Below are 26896 nucleotides of genomic sequence, written 5' to 3' on the forward strand. Positions count from 1 at the left end.
AGGACTCCCAGATAGTAACCCAGCATAGAACTGGGAAAATGAACAGCAGATCCCAATCTTATCTAAAGGAATACTGGCAACTGATTGCTGCTAGATGAGGAAGAGCTGACCTTCCTAAAACAAAGACCTCTAGACAGGCTGACAGATTCACCAGATGAACAAATACTGGGAAATGTCTGGGAGTGCCGAGAACACAGCAGACAGTAGCAGGGATAACAGAGTATAAGGGCTCTCGTGGGGGGAGGGAGGCTATGGGAGGGTGCCATCTGGGACGTGGGTGTATAGTTGAACAAGATGGTTTGGGTTGTTCTGTGTGATATACACACACACGAAAAGAAAAAAACAAAAAAAGAATTATATTTGAGGAGGAAACATAAAAATTTACGTCATGTTAATTAGTAGAGACGATAAACATTACCATTGAAATCTGCCCGATGACTTTATCCTACACAGGTGCCATGGATCGGAGTGCAACCAATTATGACTATTAATAATCAGATACATACAGATGAGAGATGCATGTGCCAACATCTCAGTGCTATTAGCAAGGAAACAATGAGTCTTTCTGTAAGAAACAATGTCTTATAGGGCTTATACTGAATACAGTATTGTATACCTGTTTTAATTCAACAGCGAACAGCCACTTTTGAAAGAGATGTATCTTTGCTCTGGAAACTGTTATTGAGTATGTTAAAGCTGTAATGAAATGTTTCTTCTAAAAAAATTTTTAAAAATTAAAAAGTCAGAAAACAGGTACAGAGAAGGGAAGGAATTGACTGAGACCACAAACAGTGTGAATGAAGTTAGATGTAGGATCCAGGCTGCTGTTCACAGCCATTCACCACCTCTCGAGGGTAGGAGTGGAATTTCTCATCCTTGTCCAACACCTTGTCAAAGTAAATTTACCCAGCCTGGTGATACTTAGAGTATCCTGCTTATATATACATATCTTTAAAATTTTTAATTTTCTTTTTGTAATATTTTTATTATTTTTATTTTATGTGAATGAGTGTACTGCCTGCATGTATGTAAGTGCACCATGTCGTGCAATGCCCACAGAGATCAGGACATTTTGTCCCCTGGAACTGAAGTTAGAACGATTGTTAGCTACCAGGTGGGTGCTGGGAACCAAATTTTGGTCCTTTGCAAGAGCAGCCACACATCTGCAGTAGAATCTCTACAACTGAGGCTCATAGAACATAGCAGGGAGGGCTAAGGCACCCCTCAACTGTCACCAATGAGGGTTCCACATACATCAGAGTGCAATGCACACAGAAAGCCACAACTGGCCAAGTTTTGGAGAATAACAGACAGTAGAGTGTAGGATGGGACTCCATATGGAACCTCATCCACTCATGGCTCAGGCACCATTGTGGAAGAGGAGGCAGAAAGATTGTAAGAGCCAAGGCTGGTTCATGAACACGGGGAGGTAGAGGCTTCCAGGCCACTGGAGGCTTGCTCATGTGAGTTTGTGGCAGTGGTAGCATCGAGTGCAGGACTCATGTCAGCTCAATGAAACAAGGGCCCAAAGGGGAGGTGAGAAATAGGTAGCAGGCCAGCACTAGATTGAGAACTATTTGGGACTGATTGCTGTTGGGTGAGGGACAGTATGACTAACATACCACCACTGGTATGGATACATTTACACTGAAGGACATTTGGGTACACACACCTGAATGAATAGGACTCAGCATGTATGACGGTGGGGGATAGTGGGAGGCATGGATAGGGCAATGGATCTGGATTTGAGTGGGAAATGTATGAAATTTTAAAAGTTAAAAAAAAGGGGTGGAAAATTAAAGTTTGTTGAAGTTGGAGTTTCTGTTTTGTTTTCATTTTAACTGTGTATTACATATAATTTATTTATCTTTCTCAGAGTTTTACAAATTATGATTCTGAAGTTGAATTTAAATACATTGTACCTTCACAGACTGAGCATATCAGAACGCCCCCCCTTTTCTAATGCTAATTGGCCTAGGATAGAATAAAAAGCCATAAAAAGTAAAGATTTTACCAAATTACAGCAAAAGAATGAAAGTCAAAAAGAATACTAAAGTTTTGAATTCTAGAAAAATGAAAATAAAGCATGACATGATGGTTCACACTTTCAACATTCCTTCATAGGTATATAAGCATCACATTTCGTTTTTCCATCAATGGACAATGAGTTGTGTCTACCTTTTGGCTACTGTGAACAATGCTGTTATGAGCATGGGCGTGTAACTGCCTTAGTGAGTCTCTTGAGTTCTTTAGAGGCAAATCCCAAAGGGGCTGCTGTATCATAGGGTGAACCTCCTATCATAGGGTAGAACCTCTTTCCATACATGTCTTCACCACTTTACGTGCCTACTCACAGCGCACAATATTTTCTGCTTTTATGAGAGCAGCCATCCTGATGCTTATGATGGGCTATCTGACTGTGGCTTCGATTTGCATTTCCCTAGTGATTAGTGATGTTGAACATCATTTACAAGTTTATTAGTCCTTTCTATGTCTTCTTCGGAGAAATAGCTACCAAAATCCTTTGCCTTTCTTCACCGAATGTTTTGGGAAAAAACCCTCTTAACACTCCATATAAAAACAACTATTTGGAGGGCATTTCAGGTTTCAAGGGTTATTTGAGACACACTTGGGTTCCCAGTCTTGGGGCCTCTTGGTCATACATTTGGAAAACTGGAGGATGTGTTACAGTTTCAGGAGGAAGGTCCTTTAAGTAGTGGAATCTGCCCACTCTCTATCTGTTACTACTGAACCACTATAATAATAGCCTTAGAAAACAGCAAAGCAGGGGCTCAGGAGATGGTTCCGTGGTTAAGAACACTGACTCTTCTTGCAGAAAACCTGAGTTCAGATCTCAAAACCCACATGGCAGCTATGATTGTCTGTAGCTCCAGTTCCAAGGAATCCTATGCCCTCTTCTGGCCTCTGAAGACACTGCATGACCCAGGTGCACTTACACACATGCAAGCCTAACACTCATACACATAAAAGAAAAATAAATAAACCAAGGAAACAACACGGCATAGTGGCATGAAAGTGCATAAAAGCTCAGCGTTTACCAAGAACCATTTCTGTGTTGACCAACATCTCTGGAGGGTTGAACCTGAGCTGCCCACTGCTCCTTCTAGTTAACTCACACAAGACGTCTCTCTCCCTCCACGGTCGTCACATAGTGGGCCACAAGAGGGATTCTCAGTCATCAGTCATCAGGCTTCTGATCTCTCTCAGAAGCCAAACATCACAGACTAATATGAATATGACTAAATTGATCAAAATCTTCTCCCCATCTGCCTGCATGTGTGTAGGCCTTGGTAAGGTCAGAGTGCTGGTGCCAGTCCCCTTTCTGGCCCCTTGCACTAAGACAAGTTGTTTTCAAGTTTAGGGGACTGACTTTTTTAGCATGAAAACTCTAGATTCAAATAAAAGTGCATCACAAAGATAAAAACTAAACTCTGAGCAGATGTGGTTAAAAGGAGGGCTTCTGGGATTCCCATGGGGCCTGACATTTGACCTCAGAAAGCCTATCACCATACTGCAGTGGATAACCTTTTCTATGAGTTCCAAAGACAACGGTTGGGAATTGATGCCTAGAGATGTAACCATCTAGTTCACCACATGAGACTTAACTGTCTGTGACCAAAGAGCAAGGGTAAATAGATCAGTCTATGGAGGAAGGAATGTCCGGTACAACAAATGCATTATTTGGAATATAATTTATTCCATCTCAGGCTTTGTGCTAAATTTTTAATCCCTTAATCTCCACAGCAGAATGCTTGCCTAACATGTGCAAAGCCAGCACTGAAGGAAAAATGAGGTAACTAAGGCTCAGAGAGATGTAGTAACCCAGCCAAAGTCATCCAGCTGTAAATGCTAGAACTGCAGTTGGGCAGGCTGGGAGGACATGCCCAGCTCTGAATACTTTCACCAACGCTAGCCCTATTTGGAGGATACAGCTGGGTTAAATGCACTGTGTTACAGCCCGTCACCTCTTCTAGAAGCCGCTTTCCAAACAAATGGACTCTAGGAGGGCCAATGTATGAGGCAATGCTACAGAATGAGAGTGCTCCTTCAGGTGAACGTGAAAAGGAAGAGAAAGCCCTCACATCCACGAAGGGGCCCGTATTTACTTAGAGCTGTGACATCATCCTGGCTGTCACAGGGGAGCCCGGATGGTCAGAGGCATTCTGCACCTCTGTAAGCATGTGTCCTACTACCATCCCAAGCTCTAGGCATGCGCAGTGGATCCATGTTTTCATGAATCCTTAAAACTTTTTGGAAAAGGAAAAAGGAAGCTACCAGCATTTTGTATGCAATGCATGCCTCCATTTGTCAAGCAAGGCTTTCAGTGGACCACAATGCACTTAGCCTTATTTAGACACTTCATATTTTTACACACCAGAGGCTTCAAGAAACGGAAGTGGCTTGGGCTCTCCAACTAAGGGAGGTCTTGACATTATCTGACTTTGAGGAGGAAGATGTCACTCAGCAACTTAGGGAAAAATGCTAAGAAGAGGCTGCAGGGTACTGTTGGCATCACCGTGTGCCATGCCCTGCCCCTGTTCCTTGTGTCTCTGTCAACTGTAGACAGTGGCTATTTCAGCCTTTCCTTCTGTTCTGCCCTATCTAGTTCTCAAATGACACTGTATCAAGTTTAATAAGGAAATAAAAATAAAGGCTGGACTTTCTACTCCGTATACAACACCCAATTCTGAAGCCAAATGTAAAAGTAGAATTTAAACCATCGTTGGCTTTCCAAGACATAGTGATCAATTCTGTATATAAGCCAAGTTATCCAAAGACCCTAAGAAACTTTACAAATAAAATTCTCACTATTCATAAGATATACTATTCATAAAACATTCTTTTGGGGACTGGAGAGATGGCTCAGCAGTTAAGAACACTGGCTGTTCTTGCAGAAGACCCAGGTTCAAATCCCAGCACCCACATGGCAGCTAACAACTGTCCATAACCCTAGTTCCAGGGGATCTGAAAGCCTCTTCTGTCCTCCGCAGGCATGGCATGACACAGGTACACTTACCTACATGCAGACAATACACGCATACACATAAAATAAAAATAATAAATAAAATATTAAAAAATATTAAAAAAATTCTTTTCTTACAAATCTAGAAACTCTCAGCTGTCCTTAATCAAGATGAGGTTTTTATGTTACACTAAAAACTATCACAAGGGGGCTAGGGCAACGACTCAGTAGGTAAGGGGGCTTGCTGCACAAGCATGAGGACTTGTGTTCAAATCACCAGTACCCACATAAATGACCCCAGATAGGCTGACTAGATACCAGTGGATGAACTTGCACCAAGGGACATCAGGGTACAAATGCTGAACAGATAGGATTTAACATACATGACAGAAGGCATGAAATCTAGTGGGCAGGGGTGGCTATGAGGGGGGAGCAGATGGGGAGGGGGTCTAAATTTGATTGAGATTTATTATATGAAATGCATAAAACTTAATAAAAAAAATTTTAAGCCAGGCATGGCCACAGGTGCATCTATAATCCCAGCAAGGGAGTGGGGGTAGACAGGAGGATTGCTGGGGCTTGTTGACTGTCAGCCTAGCTCTAGGCTCAGTGAGGTGCCCTGTCACCTGGGAATAAGGTGGAGAGTGACAGAGCAGGACACCGATGCTCTTCCCTCCCCTCCCCCCACCCCACCGCGCGTGCGCGCGCGCGCACACACACACACACACACACACACACACACACACACTTTTTTTAATCACAAAAGTGCCAAAGTTGTACAGGAGATTTCAGGCTGACAGTAAGAACAAAGACCCAATCAACCTTTGTTTTATAAACCACATTGGAAATTCTTTAAATAGTTTTGTTCTAAAGCCATCAGTTCATGCTTGATAAGTTTTAGTCTAGCTTCTGACTGGCTGGCAACACATCTTCTTTGGGGTGAAGAGTCTAGAGGTGCTAATTCCAGGGGAAGTTATCCACAGTTCAGTGGATAAGATCCAAGGAAACCAGAGGGACTGAGTTAATTAATTCCAGGCGGAGTGAAGTCATGATTCTTTAGAGTCTGATCCCATTCCCATACCTAACAATCAGTGTCTCTTTCGGATTTATGAACTATCTATAGATTCCTGAGAACTATGGAATACCCTACGATGAATATGTATACAAATTAGTAAAACCAACTTAACATATGAACCCTATAAGAAACCTTCAGATGGTGGGTCCGCCTTTTCTGTAGAATATAAACAGCTTTAACTCCACAGGAAATAATTCAAGCATATGAACTACCTTAGTCACATGCTTCCCAGCAGTCCACAGGATACAATGCTACAGGAAAGAACTTTGTCACAGCTGGTCCCGTTGGTTGAATGAAGAATGCAAAGTATGCAATATAATATACTTGATGACAACCCTCCATGACAGAGTGGATGAGCATTCCATCCGAGCTTGTGCATTTGATAACAAAAACTACTTTCCTCATTTCCCAAAAATAATTCAGGAGATCAGATGTCTCTTTTGAGTGAAGCCAGGCTCCAGGCCATGAACATACAATACCACTAAAAGAAGCAGCATGTGTAGCTACAGCCGTAGAATCACCAATAGCAGGCAACAGTCAGCAGGTACTGACAGGCAGGCTGTAGATACTCCCCCATGACAGGAACCAAGTCAAGGCTACCTGATCTAATGCCTGAGGTGTTTCCACCATCCTAGCACACATCCTACCCAGCAATCCACTGTAGTCACCTCATCTGTGTGGTGTAAAAGGAACTGCTCCTTGCCAACATGAGCCTTTGAGTGTGGGTCATATAGATACAGAATCCCAGACTCAGCACAACAGAGACTATTCATAAGACTATAATCTCACACAACTTCACAATAAAAAAGTTTATAGATAGTGAGATTAGCCTTCTGTACAAGGAATGACCCAATCAATAGGGTCATGGGTAATCATGGTGCAATAAGACACAGTTGGACATGTGGTTCTGGGATGGAATCTACAAAATCCTGTCTGAGGATAGAAGTGTTCACAGCAGTAGTCTGCTTAGAGTTCTGGAAAAGGTAGATGGCTTGGGAGAATCTGTGAACGCCTCTCAAAGGGGAAAGGTACCCTTGCTGGTCTTTTAGATTCTATGTACTGTTGACTCCTTCACCCAGAGTGGAAACAGATGCAACCAGTGCGTTGGAGTACACCAGAGATGAACTACTTGACTTACCCCTATTGCTAGTCTAATTCTGATTTTTCCAAGAAATCTTCTGGTTGTCATCTGACTTCTCATGGACACTCTTCTCTACAGAGACACAAATATGTGGAACAAGTAATATGAACATCATGTACCACATGACAGGGTATAGTCAACAAATACTGACCCAGTCCATGGCAGGCATGGTGCTAGATGCTTCCTTGCATGTTACATTGATCAATCTACATTCCTAGGCCAAGTATCATATTGAGGACAAAGATACATTGGCATGTAGAGACTTCTAGAAGGGTTAGTTGTTGAACCAGGCTGAACTCTATTAGGTTTCTAAGATAGGCCCTAAAATCAAGGATACTCTGGAAGAAAGGGTGTTTATGGATTTCCTGAAAATATATGTAAATTTTTGGATATAAAACTATTGCTCTAGAGCAATGGCTCCGAAATTTTAGTAACTTTTTTTTTTTAATTGAGACAGGGTTTCACTATGTAGCCCAGGCTGGCCATAGAACCAGTGATCCTCCTGCCTCAGTCTCCTGCACTAGTATTACAGGGCTATGCTGCCACACCCTGCTGTGGATTTTCAAAGTTTTCTTGTCTTTCAAAACCTTAAAAACTAAGAACTATTTTGAAGATGACATTAATTAATGGTTATTTACATAAGCTTTAGTCATGGGGAAAAATCTTCACACTATTTTAATTGCATTAAAGTTATGCCAAGGCTAATTACTCAATAATGCAGCAGGCCTAACACTCAGATTCATTATTTGACTCCTTTCATGGTCTTTTTCTGCCTTTATCATGTGATGTGATGGAAAGTGGGCCATGAGATAAACATATTCCTGCTCTTTGCCTGGTGGTTACCAGCTTTCATTAACAGGTAGTACAGCAAACAACCAAAACCATGCCCAGTACCAGCTGATTACAAGATTGCAGCAGTCTGTCTGTGCAGACAGACTAAGCACTTCAAATCTTAAAATGTGTGTGTGCATGTGTATGTGTGCATATGTGTATGTACACATTGGTGTATGTTCCACATGAGTGTGCACATGTGTGTGCATGCATGTGTGTGCATGTGTGTACATGCTGTAAACCCTCATGTGCGCATGTGTGTGCATGCACTCCACTGTGTGTTGCATGTGAGCAGGTCTGCATATATGTGCTTGCATAAGTGTGCATGTATGGACATACATGTGCGTGCATGTATAGACATGTATGTGTGTGCACGAAATGGGGGGGTGTATGTGTGCACACATGCGCTTGTCCTTATGTGTTTTAATCAGACCTGTTAAATGCTCAAATTTCATGAAGTTTTTTCAGGGAGAGTACCACAGATGTTGTCAGGAAATGACCATTCTTTACCTCACCCCTCAGAGAAAAGCACACTGTTTTCTCATTTCTCTCCCTTGCCAAACACTTTAACCATTTTAAAATTCAGCAATCTAACATAAGTTTAGTAATGTATAGCTATAGAATAAACCATAAAGTTATTGGCACACAAAATATAATTTTAATGTTGGCAGTAAAGCTGATATTTAATTATAAAATTTTCAAGGGTGTTAAAAAAAATACTTCAGTTTTCCACAGCTAACCAAAAAGAATTTTGAGTCTTTTTTCCTTCCTTTGGGTCACTTTTACTCAAAGTCCTAACATTTTTGCTTCTGTATCTAGAACTGTAGAATATAATATCTAGACTGTATGATATAACTCTAAGTTGTTGAGTAGATTATAAAAACATAAAAACTACAAACATAATAATTACTAAAAAATTAGGAAGCTATCTCAGCCTTTAAACTGTTATTTATAAAATACAAGTATTTTTACAGGTTATAAAAATAGCTCAGGAGCTGGAAAAATGGTTCAATGGCTCAAGGCACTTGCTGCCAAGCTTGAGGACCTGAGTTCAAACCCTGGAACTCACATGGAGGAAGGAGAGAGAATCAACTCCTACAGGTTGTCCTCTGACCTCCACATACAAGTCATGACATGTATATCCACTTAATTAATTAACTAAATGGAAAAATAAGCTCAGGACAAAGGGAATTTAAGCATTAGTTTTATTTTTTTTAAGTCTTGATGTAACTTTTGTTAGAAAGATTTAATTGTCTTTAAAATATCAAAGTTTTGACCTTGAAACTGACTGATGTGCAGAAGATGGGCACCAATCTAAATTTTACAGACATAATGTTTGCCCATCTAATTGCTTCATAAATAATTTACTCTCTATCATGATTTAAAAGATATTTTTGATATCTAATTTTTATTAACTAATAAATCAAATAATCCCACTATTTCAAGCTTTAAAAAGCACTCCCAACTTAAAGTGATACATCTTGCAATTAACACACAAATGTCTTTTGCAAATGCTTACACAGACACCAGAGCTGAACTTTTCACATTAAGCCCATGATGCTTCAAAACATTTCATTTGCTGGGCACAGTGGTGCACACCTTTAACCCCGCACACAGAGGACAGAGGTGGTCAGATCTCTGTAAAATTGAGGCCAGCCTGGTCTACATAGCAAGCTCCAAGCCACCTGGGGTTACAGGGGACCCTGTCTCAAAAAAAAAGAAAAGAACATTTCATTTTGTTTTACTATTTTACTTAAATAAGTTTGACATTTGAAATTCAATAGGCATGGACTGACATGCCATGCAAAGTACTTATTACCAGAATTTTCTTTCAAAGTGACCCATAGGCAAGTTTGTCTGAGCTATAGTTGCTTAGCATATCTAGAAAAACAGAAAACACACATAATATCTTAAACTTCACTTGGGAATTTCAAATCAGTAACAGCTGCACATCTATATATAATCCATACCACCCAAACAGAAGGATGGTGAAGATTCAGTTTAGGTGTTCGCCCCAACCACAGCTGCCACACCACTTAGATTCCATACCAACAAAATGAGTTCAAAATTAATTTTTCTAAAAAGTCAGACCTTCTGAACTTTGACTTTCACTCAATATCCAAATGCCCCCACCCCTTTTCCTCAGGCTGTAGATTTCTAGGGATTGAGGGGGGATCGGTTTTTTCGTCTTTGTTTTTGTTTTTTCAAGGGACGAAAGCACTGTTTACCAAAATCATTCCTATGTGTAGCCAAGCCAACCTGCTTGCAGGTCCTAAGACATATCTTGCTAGAACCTACCCTACTGCCCAACTCTGTCTTTCTCTTTCATGTCAGAAATGTGCTCCTCATTAATCCAAACCTGTAACGTCCTTCAATTATGATGTTCTTTAAAGGTTTAGTATGCATACAAGTTGCTCTGCTCATGTTGTTATTATTCTTCTTTTCCTAATTTACTCATATTGATATTATTTTTGCAACGCTACAGATCAAACCAAGGCCTCATGCATGCTAGATGTGTGTATGTGTGCACACACACACCCCCGTGTGCTCGCCTTCATATATGTGATGGTAGGTGTGGCAGTCAGGGGACAACCTTGGCTTTTTTTAAGTAGCATCACTGTTGTTTTTCTGCTGTGCACACCAGGCTAGCTGGCCCTTGATCTAATGGAGAGTCTCCTGTATCTGTCTCCCATCTCTCCCTTAAGAGTACCAGGATTACCGACACTCAGAGTATACACCCAGCTTTTCCATAGGTTCTTCAAGATTTGCATTTTCTTCACCCACGTAGCAGACATTCTCACATATATACGCTCATCTGTGCAGCTGAAGGCAGGGTCACCCTTGCCCTTCAGGGTTCAGTCCAAAGCCAGTCTTTCCCTGGAGTCCCTCCCATCTCCTCCACTGACTTTCTGCAGCAATCGAACTTGGGCATCATGCAACAGAGGTTAATTTCTGCTGCTGTGAGAGTCTAGCTTTGCATGTGAGAGATTTCTCCTCAGCACCCCATGAGCTCCTGGTAATCAAGAGACAATCTTACATTCGTAGGCTTTTCCTAGTAACCACAGCAGTTATGAACAGGAAGATAGACAAGTGGGAAAATCCCCTGATATATGATAAATGCAGTCCTTCTCCATTTATCATTTCCCCCAGACGGTGTAAGCAACTTTGAGTATGTCAAACCTGCTGTTTAATTTGTTTTTCTATAGTAAATATGCTCTGATTATATTTTCTTTGGAGTCTGGGGAGAGGTCAACCAGTTTTTTATTCTGTTTCAAATCATTCAAGAGAAGAAAAAGCAGACACTGGAAACGGGAGTCCAAGTTCCAGGCAATTTCAGTACCACTTCAAAGCTGACAAAAACACATTAATAACTTGAGACCCTATTCCTATTTCTTACCAGTGCTCATTTATCTTTCTTTTTAAAATTATGTGTATGTGGGAGGAGTTAGGTACACATGAGTGCAGGTGCCTGAAGAGGTCAGAGGTGTCAGGTCCCCCTGGAACTGGAGTTACCGGTGGTTGAGAGCCGCCTGATATGAGTGCTGGGAACTGAACTCAGGCCCTCTGCAAGAGCACTATGTGCCCTGAACCACTGAGCCATTTCTCTAGTACTGATTTAATCATTCCTAATGTGAATCTCTTTAACTTTGTTCAAGATAACATGCTTCACAGGCTAAACTCATCACTCTGCATAGCAATGTTCACTTAAATGTTTATTAAGAACATTTTCTTTCTACTTCAGCCCACTCAGTGCTCATTAAAAAAAATATATCCCCAGGGACTCTGTGCCCTGACAGAAATTCCTTCAGTCACAAACAGAATTTGTAAAGAAGCAGGCAACAGCATGCCCACCATGTCACTCAAAGTTTGCACCAACAAAGTTCAGGAATCAGTTTAACCTTGTTATGTATACTCAAGACTCTACTTTTTCTTCTTATTTCTTTTCAGTGTGGACTAGGTTATCTGCATTTTTTGCTGGTTTCTTTGTTTTGTTTTGCTTTCCTTTGCTTTGCTTTTAGAGACAGGGTCTCCCTCTGTAGCCCAAGCTGACCTGGAACTCACTTTTAACCCAGGCAGGCCTGGAACACATGGTAATCCTCCTGCCTCAGCCTCTCAATACTAGTATTAATGGCATGAGCCTCTGTGCCTGGCTGCATTCTTAAACCATGAGATCAAATGAATTTTTAAAGGCAGGACTTACACATAGTGGACTGAGAACTGAGGATGTGACTGCATAATAAAGAAACTGAGCCAGGCAAGTGACTGGGGGCTATAATTCCAATGACTCAGGAGACAGAGGTAGTTGAATCAAAAGCTCAAGGCCTTCCTGGGCTACAGAGAAAGTTTAAGGCCACCCTGAACAAATTAGTGAAATATGTATCAAAAGTTAAAAAAGAGAGCTAGGGGATACAACTTAGTGGAAAGTACTTGTCTGACATGTGCAGAGCCCTAAATTCAATCCCTGACAGGAAAAGGGAGGGAGAGAGGGAAGGAAGGAGGGAGAGAAGAGAAAGAAAACAGTCATTGTTTTGAATCACACTTTTAGTATGTGATATTCCTGCAGCCCTCATCTTTCCACAGCACTCAATTTTTGAAGCCTATTTCATTTGTTATTTTGTTTATTCAAATAAATTTCTTATAATCCCTTTTAAAGTGCTTTCTTATTTCTCTTAAAAATAATCCTAGTTAGCTGGGCATGGTGGAGCACACCTTTTATCCCAGCACTCTGGGATAAAGAGCCTGGTCTCCATAACAAATCTAGGCCAGCTGTGGCTACAGGGAGACCCTGTCTCAAAAAGACAAAAAAATAAAATTAAAATAACCCTAGATAATATTTGTGGAATGTGTTCTGGGTGCGAGGCACTGTAATCTCACTAATGCTTAGGTAACCCAACCCTGGGCAGAGATAAACAAGAAACGTGAGGTTGGGACTTAACAAAGGGCAGGGCAGCCTATCCCAATGCATTCTCCTCTCCACCACAGGATGCCTACACCTTCCTTTAGAAGGGAACAGCTAGGGGTGTCATGAAGATCCCTGCAGGATACCCAGTCACTTCCACAGGGAGCACTCGGCCAACTGTGTGCATATAGAAATGTCGCTTCTGACAGCATACTGTCACAGATGGAATTCTGACACTCCTCGCTAACAGTAATTTTACTCAGTTCTCATAGCCTCAGCTGCAAAATAAAGTTTGCTGCCCTGATTCAGGGGGAAAAGAATGGAGAAAAGCTGAAATAGCCACACAGCAGAAACTTACACTTGAAACCAAATAATTCTGTGATAATGTGAATCGGTGACCAGAGTCTCTGTGGGGGGGGGGGTATGGATGCGTGGGTGTGTGTGCGTGTGTGTGTATGTGTATGTGATGCGTATGTATACATTCATCTGTGTTACTGAGGACAACCTTGGGTGTCTCTCCTCACCTTCCACTTTGAGGCAAGGTCTCTGTTGTTTTGTGCTGTGCACACCAGGCTGGCTGGCCTGTAAGCTTCTGCAGGATCTCCTCTTTCCACCTCTATCCATGAGAGCACTGGGGTTACAGACGTTGTGACTATGTGTCTGGATTTTTACATGCATTCTGGGGATTTGAACCTAAATCCTCATAGCTAGCACTTTTACCCACTGGGCCATCTCTCCAGCACTTTTTGATTTTTTCTTGGGCAATGTGATGGTTTGAATGAGAAATATCCCCCATAGGCTCAGGCACTTGAATACTTGGTCCCCACTTGGTGGTGGTGTTGGGGGCATTATGGGGAGGTGCAGGCCTGCTGGAGGAACTATATCACTAGGGATGGGCACTGGGAGTTTATAGCCTCACCCCACTTCCAGCTCTTTCTCTCTGCTTTCTGCATGTGGTTAGAGGCGTAATCTCAATTTCCTGCTCTGGCTGCCCACATCCATGCCTTCCCCAACAGGATGGCTCCCCCTGGAACCGTCAGCCCAAATAAACTCTTCTACAAGTTGTTTCTGGTCATTGTGTTTTATCACAGCAACAGAAAGTTACTGTTACAGAATTTCTTTTGTTTCTCTTTTTGTTTTTGAGACAAGATCTTCCTATGATAGCCCAGGCTGGCCAACCCCATAGGATCTGACAAACAAATATCTCTGTTTTTAATGGTTTTTAACCTTTTTTATGGTCTTTTAGAGACAGGGTCTCCCTGTAGCCCCAGCTGTCCTGGAACTCACTATGTAGACCAGGCTGGCCTTGAACTCACAGAGATCCACCTGCCTCTGCTTCCCAAGTGCTGGGATTAAAAGCATGCACCACCATGCCCAGCTTAACCATTTTTAAAAGTTTTTTTAATTTATTTATTTTTTTATGTGTATGAGTGTATTGCCTGCATATATGTGAGTGCACCTGTGTCATGCAATGCTGCGGAGGTCAGAAGAGGGCGTCGATTCCCCAGGAACTGGAGTTAAAGACAGATCATAGCCACCATGTGGGTGCTGAGAATCAAACCCTGGTCCTCTGCAAGAGCAGTCAACACTCTTAACCACTGAACCATCTCTCCAGCCCCCTTATTTATTATTTTTATGTGTATGCGTGTATTGCCTGCATGTAGGTAAGTGCACCCATGTCATGTAATGCCTGCAGAAGACAGAAGAGGCTGTCAGATCCCCTGGAACTGGGGTTATGGACAGTTGCTAGCTGCCATGTGGGTGCTGGGATTCGAACCTGGGTCTTCTGCAAGAACAGCCAGTGTTCTTAACTGCTGAGCCATCTCTCCAGCCCCCGGTTTTTAACGGTTTTTACCTCATTACTAAGAAGTCTCTTCAGAGCCACTGAAGAAAGATGGATGACATCTTTTCACCCTCTTCCCCGCCCCCTCACTTGCTCATCTCATGCCATATTAGAAGGCAAGCTACATTCGATAGTCCTGCAAGTGCAAGAGGCTAAAACAAGTAGATAGGTAGGTAGGTAGGTAGGTAGGTGTCCGTCACGAAGTGTGTATGTGTGTGTGTATGTGCATATGTGTAAACATACAAGCATACACTTTTGTGATTATTTTATGGGGCCTCTTTGGCTTCTATCTCAACTCCAGACAGGCCAAGGAAGTAGCCACCAAAGTCAATAGCACTCCCACTCCAAATGCCTGGTAGTGACCCCACATCATGTGCCCCAGAAACATCTGCAACTTCCCACAGGGTAACAGTAAGATCAGTTAGAGAATGCTCTGCTTGGCCAGTGCTCAATGTAGATTCCTCTTCTGTGTGACGATCAAAAACACTGGTAGAGCTTAGAGAATATCATAGTAAGAAGATAAGCTCCATAAGGTCAGGGAGCTCCTGGCTTAAGTCAAGCTCTGAGGCCTGGGCTGGCTCTGTGAATGTGGGGGTCTCTGCATAGAGGCCTGGATTCAGAAGGACCTGCTGGATTTGATGCTCGGGGTCATTGTCTGGAAATTCTAAAAATGTTTTGAAAATTAAACCTTGTATTTTCAGTCTGTGCTGGGTACAATAACTTAAGTAGCTAGCTCAGCCTGTCATAAAGCTGATACCCAATGTATTTATCCAATAGACAAATGAGCAAATTAGCTATGGCTGCCTCAGAATGTGGGCAACAGGCTGGGGAGGTGGCTCAACAGGTACAGTGCTTATTGTATAAGCATGGGGACCTCAGTTCATATCCCCAGCATTCCTGTAAATGCTGGGCATTATACTGTGGACCTGTAACTCCAGTGCTGAGGGGCAGACACAGGGGGCTCACTGGCTAGGTAGTAGCCAAAGTGGTGCACTCCAGATTCAATGAGAGCAATGACAGTTTCTCCACCTGTCTCATTAAGGTGGAGAACAATAGAGAAAGACACCTGGAGTCAACGTCTGATCTCTACATAAGCATGTGGGCAGTTGGGTACCTGCACACACATGTGCATAGACACAAATACATGTGAACACATGCACAAGTCAAGAAACTACAACCTATAGACCAAAGCTGGTCCTCCAATATATTTCTGTGTACAATATTTTATGGCTGCTTTGATCCACAACAGAAGAGGTGACTGACAGAGACTGCAGGGTCTGCAAAGCCTAACATATTACCAAATAGCCTTTCCAGAGAAAAGTGTGCCGTCTCCTGCTTTAAAACATTGTCTCTCCAGTCTTTCCATCCAAATACTGACAGGAAAGGCTGGAAGCCTCATGAAATCCGGAGAGCTAGCCACAGTCAGTCTCTATCTTGGAACCTCATCTTTCAAGTGTGTATAGCTTTCATATCTCGAACTTCAATATACATGTGCTATAATATAAAAATACTGACTTTGCTCCGCGGCTGACTAGTGGTTATTCCTTGGCATCCACCCTCTGGAAGAGCGAGCACACAGAGGGAACAGGCACCTCAGTTTGCAAATCACAGCCTTAGTTCCCCCTCTATTGTACTCAGTGTGGAAGACTCCCACGGCATTTAAGAGTCTTCCTATCACTGCAGAAACTCTGCATGAGAAGATCCAGCAGGCTATTTACATGCGAGACCTCCACATGCCCTTATTCTCAACTGAATGTACTTTAGGTCTATGCCTGATTGCACTGCAAGACTAATGAGTGACCATCTTACTTTTCTCCTGGCAGTTTTAGAAAGTACTTAGAGAGAGTGATTTTGGAACTAGCTCTACCTGTCAGAAAGCTTTCAGAACAGGGATTTTGGCAGCATTTTTGAGGGCCAGCTTCCTCATAGTGGTCAAGGGCATTCCATTTCTAACAGGAACCATCTGCAGTGTTCTCTTGTACTGTTAGAATTCCCAACTGACCCTGCTCCTAGTAGTCAGATAATCAGTACATTTTTCTAGCTAGTTGGGGTGGTAGCTAGAGAGATTGAAGGGCATTCCCTCTTTTTTTAAAATACTTTATTATTTTTATTTTATGTGTATGCATGTATTGCCTGCATGTAGGTAAGTGCACCCATGTTGTGCAATGCCCTCGGAGAACAGACTTGTTAACTGCCACGTGGGTGCTGGGATTTGAACCCGTGTCTTCTGCAAGAACAGCCAGTGTTCTTAACCACTGAGCCATCTCTCCCAGCCCTCCCCCCTTCCCCGTTGTTTTTTAAGTCAAGTCACAGAATCTGGGAACTTCAAGTTGTTTAAAGAGAGTTTTCCTGGGTAAGTGGCTAGGATATTTCAAAAAGAACCAGGAACTCCATAAAGAAGAATTATCAGGAGGGACAAGACCTACCAGAAAAGAAGATTCTGTGAGAGAAATAAAAATGGGGCCAGGGAAGAAACCACAGGGTGGTCTTGGTCTCTGCGAGAAGCTCTGGCTACAGTAACAAGAAGATAAAAACTGGAAAAATGACTCGAGGGATGTCAGGAAGTGCATGCCTCTGGAGACTCTTAAAGGAATTTTATTTGTGTGTGTGTGTGTGCGTGCGTGTGTGTGTGTGTGTGTGTGTGTGTGTACGTAGAGGGGAGAGTAATTTTATCAAGTATGTCCTATCTCAAAATGAAATAATTCACAAACTCCTAAAGAACAGACATTATTGATCACACAGTGTGGCAAACCCACAGTGCACAGATTCTGTCCAGCTAGTAAAACACCACATAAAACTTGTAAGCAGACGACAGTATTCACCACAAAAAGAAAAGAGCTGAGAAGTAATGATTTCTGTGTGGAGGGCTAAAGGCCAGCCTTAGCAATGGTGTGAGAGACATATAGGAGAGGCCCACTGTAGGTGAGGGGGCAACTGTGTCCCTCCTAGGACCATTCTTCCAACTCCTCCCAAGCCCCCCACTCCACCCCCACCCTCCACTAACTGCTGGCCAACAGCTCAGACCAAGCCTCAATAAGGAAAGTACTCATTGCTTTAATGGGTTCCATCCCCTCAAGCTGTATTTAAATTGCCAAAACATCTCCAGACTTATTTCAATTTATCTAAGTCTCAGACAATAAAATTGCTCTATCACGGAGCGGGAGAGTGGCGTGGTCCACAGGATCAGGGTTCCTTTCTTCTTCCTCATGCTCTGCACAAACAGGGGGAGCTTCTTTTTCAATCTGATTTAGGAGAAGGGCTCACGTAGCTGTTTCAAACAAATGTCAATCTGATAAAGAAATGGCTTTATGTGGAAAGACTGTAAGAGCCAGAGGTAGTAGGTGAGCTTAGGAAACACTTTTCCAGGCTTCTGGGAACTTGCTCATATGAACTTACAGCAATGGTAACAGCATGCACAAGACCCAGGAAAGCTCAAACCAGACAAAAACCCACCATAGAAAAGGGGAAATGGGCAAGCAGCCCTAACCTTTGCCAAGGAACTATTTGCAGCTGATCACTGCTCTCAGGAAAGGACAGTTGATTTTCTGTAAGGGAGTGATTCTAGATAGGCTGACCAGGCTCCAGTGGATGAACTCACACCAAGGAACATCTGGGGACACAAACTTGACTCAATAGGCCTCAACAAATATGATGGAATATGTGAAATCCGGTGGGGGGGGGCTACAAAGGGGTGCAGATAGGGGAGAAGGGCCTAAACATGATTAAGGTGTATTATATTAAATGCATAAAAATTCAATAACAATATATATTGAAAAAAAATTCAAAGAAAGAAATGGCTTTACAGTTCAGTTCGCAAGTTCTCGCTCGTATTTAAAACCACAAACACAAGGCAGGCATGGTAGCACCATCTGTAATCCCAGCACTCAAGAAGCAGAGGCGGGAGGATTGCTGCAAACATAAGGCCAGTTCAGTCTACACAGCCAGATCCAGGGCCCTCGGGACTCAAAAAAACTGAAAAAAAAAAATTAGAAACACAAAACCTTTGGATATTTTTGGATATGCGTCTATCACACTCTATACAAGTACCAAACATGAGAACTGAATTTATAACATAAAACTGTATTTTCACAGGGGTCTCCTTTAGCGTTTCCTTAATGGTGATAACAGTATGTTGTTCAGAAGGTGGCTTTATGAGTTATCTCAACTTTCAGAAGCATGTGGATATCATAAACCAAAGTGCACTCACATTTTTATTAAAGGTGTCCCCAAAGCCCCTAGCTATCACCCCAGCTGTTCCCAGAGCTATCTTAAGGTAAAAACAAATGAAGGAACAATACCCACAAAACCCTCCTCCATCAACTCCGTCAAGCATTCAACAGTAAATTCCTACAGATAAGATTTTGAAAACACAAGGCAGGTGTGGGATTCCTGAAGCGCATCAGGCCTAGCATTGTTTTTCAAGGTAGAGATTTCAAACACAGAGACAAGATAAAGCACACAGTTGACTCAAACATCAGGATCCAGATGCAAACAGGCTGGGTAGGGTGCCCCCCTACCCATAGAAAACAGCACAGAGGCAGGGATAACCACTTTTTGTGACTTTTGGTAAGCATCTTCTGAGAGTCAGGGAGATGGGATCTAGAAATGAAGACAGGAGGAAAAGAGGGAGTCATCAGCTGTCAACAGCAAAGGCAGAGCACCAGGGCTACTGGGCAGTGGGGCTGGCAGCCCACTCACCCTTTCCTGCCCCTCACAGCAGAACAGGAGAGATGAAATGAAGGTGAGCACTTACAAGGGCAGAGCTGCTTAGAGCATTTGTGAGCTTGCTCATGATAGTGCCACATCTCCACAACAATGGTCACAAGCCTCTAGGACAAGACACTAAAAACCAGAACCCAGGCTAGTGAACAGGCTCAACAGGTGAAGGCACTACCCTCCTAGCCTGTGTTCAATACCCATGACCCAGATGGTGCAAAGAGACAACCAACTCCCAAAAGTCATCCTCAAACCTCCACTCACACCTTGGCACACACACAATACACACACACACACACACACACACACACACACACACAAAATAAAATGTAATAAATTTTTTTAAAAAACAAGAATCCCAAATACCTTTTTGTTTACATAGGTTATAGCTGTTGATATTTACTGTATTAGAAAATAAAATAGAAAAATCATTTCAGGTATTCACTATTTCTTTAAAAAATAATAAACCTATTATACAGCAACAACATAAATAACATTTTTAGAACCAGTAACAATATTTTCCAAAGAAAAAGAAATTAGTGAGCTGAGTGTGGCAGGTTGTGATTGTAATGTCAGTACCTGGGAAGCTGAGGTGGGAGGATCGCCACAAATTTGAGGTCAGTCAGGCTTATGGAGTGTAACAGTCTAAAAACGAAGGAAGGAAGGATGGAAGGAAGGAAAGAAGGAAGAGAGGGAGGGAGGGAGGGAGGGAGGGCAGGCAAAAGAAAAGAGCAAAAAGAAAAGAAAAGAAGAGGAAGGAAATTGGAGAGCAGCACTGTGCTACATTTTTGCGAATCTTCCTAATCTGGACTAATAACGGACAGCGGATGCCCCTGTCTACTTCTGAATTTGATTTGTTGTGCTAATATTATTTCAAGTCATTCAAGTTCAAGAAAACTTCATTTTAGTCTCGAAAGAACAAGAATTACTGCTGCTGTGAAAATGGCTTTAATCTTGCAGACCTCTAGAGAAGGGCTTGAGGATTCCATGAAGTACCCAGGCCACACTTTCAGAACACCCACCAGATCACTTAGGAGTAGATACTATCCCCATTGAACAAATGAACAAACCCAGAGAGGTCAAAGGGCTGACAGCCTGGTTCGGAGGCTGCTCGGGTAGATGGAGTAGATGGAGGTGAGGAGCTAGCTTATCTAGGGTGCTCAGTAACACTACTTCCCATTGGGAAGGCCAGGTTGGAAAGCTGGAGAAAGTCCCACACTTCTATCACTTGACATGGGCAAGAAAAACAAACTCCCACCAGGAATTGTCTAGAACTCTAGGTCCTTCCCTCGGATCCTGCCCTAGGCCACAGAAGCAGCATGTTTGGACTACCCAGAAACTCAGGCCCCATTCCACCTCCACTAGGCAAATGAGCTGGCTGCCTGGGCACACTGTCACCTTGTTCCTTGAGAAACTTGAGCAAGCCAGGAGAGCTGCTCCATTATTTACAGCTGCCTTTTCCCAATGCATTTAGCAGGAACCCTCAACAAACAAAAAGGACAACCATGAGCCTCACTCACTTGCTGGGGCTCCTTGCCAGGGGTATGCAGCACTGGACCTCTCTCCTCATCAATCACCTTTCTTAGTCCATCCAGAGACCGCCTGCTGATTCCCGCAGGAAGTCACTTCTCTTCTTTGAATTTGGGAAGTGAGTGAGCTTGAAGAATTACAGTTCAGGGGAATGCCATCCCAGAAAGCTGCTCCAACATAAAGCAAGAGGAGCCTGAGGTGTTGCTCCCAGCCGAGCAGGACACCCACTTTCCTCTCCTGGTTCCATCTTGACACCGCCCCCCCTCCCGCCCTCAACACACACAGCCCATTCTCTATCATCAGCCAGAGCTCTCCTTAAAGCACTGAACAGATAAAGTCGGTTTTCTTGCTAAAACGGGTGAAACAAAAACCAAAACTTTTCTTTGGCGTTTGATGACCTGCCTTATCTGGAAACGCCCGCCTCTCCCACCAGAAGCCAGAGTTTCCTTTCCCTGCTTGCCTCTGCACACCCCTCTACCAGCAGCGCCCCCTCTAGAATTTCCTAAAGATCAAATGTCACCTCCTCAAAAGAGGCCACTAAATCAAAAGTTGCTTCTCTGCCGGCTGTTTGAAGCTTTGGAGCTCTCCCTAGGCTCGGGAGTTAATCTTTACTTTAACCTGTCTTCCCTCCGCGTCCTCTGCTAAGAGTGTAAGCTCCCTGAGCACAGGGGCTCCGCCTGGTCCCCTGCGACAGCTCCGCGCTTGGCACCGAGCCTGGCACAGTCTAAGCGCGCAAGGAAGGTGATGGGAATGAATGGAGTCCGGGCGCCCGGTAGCCGCGGGAATCGCAGCTAGGGGTCTCCGCACCCCCCGAAACTCTGCACTGTGCTATGCATCAGGGCCACCTGCGAGCGTGACTCCGGGGGCCCGAGCAAGGCTCGGTCCACACCCCCTCCCGGCCCGGCCCTGGAGCCGCAGGTGTCCCCGGGAGCGCGCTCGGCATCGCCCCGGCGGGTGCCCCCGGGATGAGCACCCGCACTCACCATGGTGGCCGCAGCCGCTGCCCCTGTCCTGAGAGCTGCGATCACGATCGCGGGCGACGCAGGGGCCAGAGGCGAGCACAGCAGCCCCTGAGGCTGACAGGTGAGGCGCCAGTCTCAGACCATGGCTGCTTCCCACAATGCCCTTGAACTGAAAGTTTGCAGACTCCTCCCCGCGAGGCTCCGCTCCTCCCCTGCGCTCCTCCCCAGATCCTTCCTCCCTGCCCTCTCCGCCTGTATTCCTCCTCTTCTTCACCGGCCTCCTCCTGGCACTCCTCCTTCTTCCCTTCCTCCCCTCCCTTTCTCCTCCTCGGCACTTTCCGCACTCTCCAGCTCCCGCCCCGCCCTCGCATTTCGGCCAGCCCCTTGGCCTCTGCTCGCCGAGCCCGGCTGGGTGCTGGCTCCTGCGGATGCCAATGCACCTGCGCATGCCTGGGCACTGGGCAGCACCTGCAGCCCACAGCTCCTGAGCCAGAACCCCGCTGGACTTCCCACCGGGAGAAAGACGTCCGCTTCCCTGATTCTGTCCCGGGAATGAATACTTCATGCCCTGGACAGACGTTCCTGGACCTGGCAAAGATCCTTTTTTCCCTTTACACCTGTTGAAGGCTGTCTGGTCCTGAACCTCGTAGAGAGGGCAGCTCTGAGAGTAGAAACGTGAATTTTTTCACGCCCCCGCCCCATTTCAGTTTGTTTTGACTATACCTTGTAATCCAAGAACATAGGTCATTTTAAACAGGCCCCCTTTTGAAGTTCTCTAAGTTTTATGGTGTGGGAGCTTGACTTTTCCACTTATTTCTCCTGCCCTTGATTTTTAAGCCTAGACTCCTTCATCTGTACAGCTTGGATTCTCCACCCCCAGAGCTGTAAGCAGAGTTTTTGAGCAGCAAGTTCCTTTTGTGAATGTGGACTGGTTCCTGCTTTTTAACCTAAAGAGACACAATGATTCTAAAAAGGCTGATTTTTTTTCCTGGAAGGCTCTTAGGCCGGCATATAAGTGGAAGTCCTCTCCAGGACCCCCTGGACAGGAACACAGAGAACTCCACTCCTGTATTCCTGCCACAAATGTTTGTCCTTTTTCCTTTGTGCAGGCCCTATAGGGGGAACCCTGGGGACAGAACTGAGCACACACTGGGTGTCTTCCTCCTGGAGCTCACAGTCTCTTGTGGGAGAGCACATAATAAACAAGTGAATACATTGCAGCAAAGCCCAGTGAATGCTAAGGAGACCCCTGTTACTGGGTTAGACACAGGGCAACTACTATGTTAGCCAAGTAGGCTACCCCATGGGGAGGTGACAGGAGACCCAGAAAGACAAGCCAGTGCTCTAAAGGAAAGGAGTTGTCCTTTTGGACAGACACCAAAGACCTCTGTGGCTGGAGTTAAGTGCCAGAGCATCTTAGGTGGGAATGGGACCCCGGAGATCAAACTAAAGGTACCCAGGAGGCAACAGCTTCCAACATCAGAATTCCCACAAAGCAGGCTGCCTCTACATCCCCTGGTCAGTTGCCATATAGTCTGACAATCCATTCAACCTGGTGTGTGACATTTACAGAGGTGTGGAAGAAGATTATTTGACAACAGTTAAACACCGGCCAGAGTAGTTTTGCCTGCTGAAAAAGGAGGGAACCGCAGAAATTTGCTTTGTAAATCCTACTCTGGTCCCCAGGCGGTGTTCCCTCCCTGTGCTGGCTTTTTGGGTTTACCTAACTAGAGTAACCATTGTGCTTCTCTTCCCTGCGGGCTCCCTTCTTCACTTCACTGCAGGGCCTGCTCTATACCACTCACCTTGCTGAGCCCATTGCAAAGCACCCAGAGCCTTCTGTTTGAAAGTTTTTGTTGATAGTGGGAAAGAGACAGAATTGCTAAAGATGAGCTTTGAAGCTAAAGAAATCTCAGTGCCCTTGCCTTAAGACTTAGTTAGGTCAATCATTAAAATGGGAGAAAGTTCCCTCAGCACATGGCCCCTGTAGGAGACGGTGGGATTAGAGGTTAACAGAAACCACAAGCTCTTTGCCTTCCTTCTGACCCTGCTGAGGTGAGGAGTGGACACTGCCTTGGGCTTCTGCTGTCTAGGTGGCTTCTCTCCACATTCTCAAAGCACACCCAAAGTCACCCTAAGAAGGAAGCCTGCAGTCAGCTAAACACTTTGAGTAGGTTATCTTATCTGCCATCAAAACGTGAATGGAGGCGCTGAGCCCAGGGTACTGCTATACAGATGAGCTGCCTCAGGCTCTGAGGTGGCAAGATCAAAGCAGGCTCAGCTAGTAAGAAGCAGAGGTGAGCCAGAATGAAGGCATCAGGATCCAGGCTGATTCCTGAGAAGCATCAGCACATCACAGCAGGGAGAAGCAGTGTGTTCTGGGATGCCCGATTGCAGCTTTTAGTTTGGTTTTTCTGTCCTATCTTTCCTTCCCTCCTTTCTTTTCAGTATTGAGGATCGAGCCTAGGACCTCACACGCACAAGGCAAGAGCTCTGCCACTGAGCTACATCCTCACCCTTCTTTTTACTTTTTATTTTGAGAGGGACTCAAGCTGGCTTTGAACTCACTCTGTAGCCCCAGATAGGCCTTGAACCTCCTTTTTTAATGTTTTTTTTTCAATGTTTTTGAGATGGCCTCACTATGTAGCCCTGACTGGTCTGAAACTCAAAATGTAGATGAGGCTGGCCTAGAACTTACAGAGATCCTCCTGCCTCTACCTCCCCAGTGCTGGGATTAAAAGTGTATGCCACCACATCCAACCCCAGCCCCTGAACTTTTCTTGCTCCTGCCTTGGCCCCTTGAATTCCTGAGTCCTATTCCATCGTGCCTGCTCTCTTTTGAACTCCTGGCTCCATATCAAGGCTATCAACAGGCAGGTCCACCTTAGGGAAGACCCAGAGATCCAGTAGCTGGAGATGTTCCCCTGCAGAGACGAGCCCCTGGGGAGACCCCAGAGGGCTTGGGGCTCAAAGTGTGTTAACTAAGCCCAAAGCCAATGTTTCAGCTTAGGTGTTTCTGAACTTGTGCATGTGATTCTGTGTCATGCCTCATCGGGACTTTTCGATCAGCTTGACTTAGGAGTTTTACTCTTTAGATAATCAAAGGCACAGAGAAGACGCAGGAGAGCTGCCCTGCATTCACAGCAGGGAAGAACAACTTAGAAAGAGACAGTAAGACAAAATGATAAGAATTCAAAGTATTAACAGTCTAGAAGCTGAGGGCAATCAAGCCACAAGTATAAAACAAGAGAAGCAAAGGAAAAGCCAACTTCAAAGTTGGCTTAGGAGGCAGCTGCACAGTGACAGGCATGTGTAATTGGGTCCTGGCTCTGCTTTCTGTTTTCTTTGCTCTCCTATTAATGTGGAGGCAGGCGGCCTCTCCAGTAACCCTTGTGTGGTATCAAGGAATTTATGATCATGGTGAAACTTAGTTTCCAGCTATGGTGGTTTGAATGAGAAGCATCCCCCAGAGGCTCAAGTATTTAAGCACTAAACGATGTCGTTTAGGAAAGATCATGGAACATTTAGAAGGTATGGCCTAGCTAAAGGAAGCTTGTCACTGGGGGTGGGCTTTGAGAGTGCATAGCCTTACCCTACTTCCAGTTGCTCTTTCTGCTTCCTTGGAGTGCTTAAAGATATGAGCTCTCAGCTTTCAGCTAGAGCTGTCTCCTGCCAGGCCTCCCCAGCCATGATGGACTCTTATCCCTCTGGAACTGTGAACCTTTCCTTCTTTAAGCTGTCTTGGTCATGGTATTTTATCACAGCAACAGAACAGTAACTAATACATCAACCTTCCTTAGGAACCCCTTTACTTTGCAAAACAAGACAGACAGTTATTCTAAGTGGAAAAGCTCTACCAAATACATTCAGAAATTGTTCAGTCATAAAATAGTATAGGTTCAGTGTAAATATGGAGAATACATTCAAGTGTTCTGTTAACACCTCACTCTTAATTCTGCCTCCAAGAAATACCAGCTGTGTTTGCTACCTTTCCTTGCAGGTCCGTGTTCTCTAGAAACAGACAGGGAGAGAAAAAAGCTCATGCTTTTATATTTCTTGTTTTAGAGATAGGGCCTCACAGAGTGACCCAGACGATCCTTGAACTGTCATTCCCTGTACTTCAGCCTCTTGAATGCTGAGATTACAGACAGATATCATTCTGCCTAGCTAAGAGGTTTCATTTTTAAAATAAAAATTAGAATCCTATTCCAATGGTTTAAATGTATCCTTTCTCAAATTTATATTGAAACTTAACCCCAACCCATAAGAATAAGGTTATGGGGGTTTTAGCCAGGCATTGTGCCTGTACATCTGCAATCCCAGCACTTAGAAGACTAAAGCAGGATAACCTGGGCTATAGAGTAAATATCTGGCCACCAAGGGCTACAGAGTGAATATCTGACCAGCAAAGGGCTACAGAGTGAGACTCTGTTTTAAACAAAAATAGAAGTGGGATCTTTGATAATATAATTAAATCATAGGGGCTTATCCTTATAAAAGAAAAAAAAAGCTGGTGAGAATTAGTTTAGCATCCTTTTGACCTTCTGTCCTATCTATCATGTAAAGCATAACATCAGTCCCTCCGGAGTAAGAAGTAGTCAAAGCTTCACCTTAGAACAGACACAGGGCCCTCACCAAACACCAAAACTACTGGCATGTTAACCCTGTATTCTGGAACTCTGAGTTCCAGAGTAATTTCTGCTCTTTATCCATTACACAGTCTCAGGACATTTGTTATAGCAGTATGGGTGGACTAAAACCACCACATGTGCTGCCTTGTAGCCCACTGTTTTATTTTTTAGTGTCATAGTTATTGAACAAACTTACTTTGAACATCTATTCTGCACTAAGAACTGCACTGGGCACTGAATATAGTCAAAAAAAGAACTGTGGTCTCTCTCAAAGCGAGTGTAC

The 26896-nt window shown here is 44.0% G+C and overlaps 1 protein-coding gene across 2 annotated transcripts in view; it reads right to left on the minus strand.

The window, feature by feature from the left end:
• The window catches only part of Ap1s3 (adaptor related protein complex 1 subunit sigma 3), a 64317-nt gene extending 42119 nt beyond the window's left edge, over positions 1 to 22198 (minus strand). Inside the window, exon 1 of one of the 2 annotated variants that reach the window (XR_003848255.1) lies at positions 22004 to 22198. Coding sequence is in view for 1 of the 2 variants with exons in the window: in XM_008825820.3 (XP_008824042.1) it covers positions 22004 to 22006 (3 nt within the window). In the remaining variant the exon portion in view is untranslated. The remainder of the gene's footprint in view (positions 1 to 22003) is intronic. The other variant, XM_008825820.3, reaches the window with a different exon arrangement.
• Positions 22199 to 26896: the final 4698 nt, after the last annotated feature.

This window comes from Nannospalax galili, unplaced genomic scaffold, assembly GCF_000622305.1.
Source record: "Nannospalax galili isolate Female #2095 unplaced genomic scaffold, S.galili_v1.0 scaffold127, whole genome shotgun sequence".
In the NCBI taxonomy this organism is placed as follows: Eukaryota; Metazoa; Chordata; class Mammalia; order Rodentia; family Spalacidae; genus Nannospalax; species Nannospalax galili.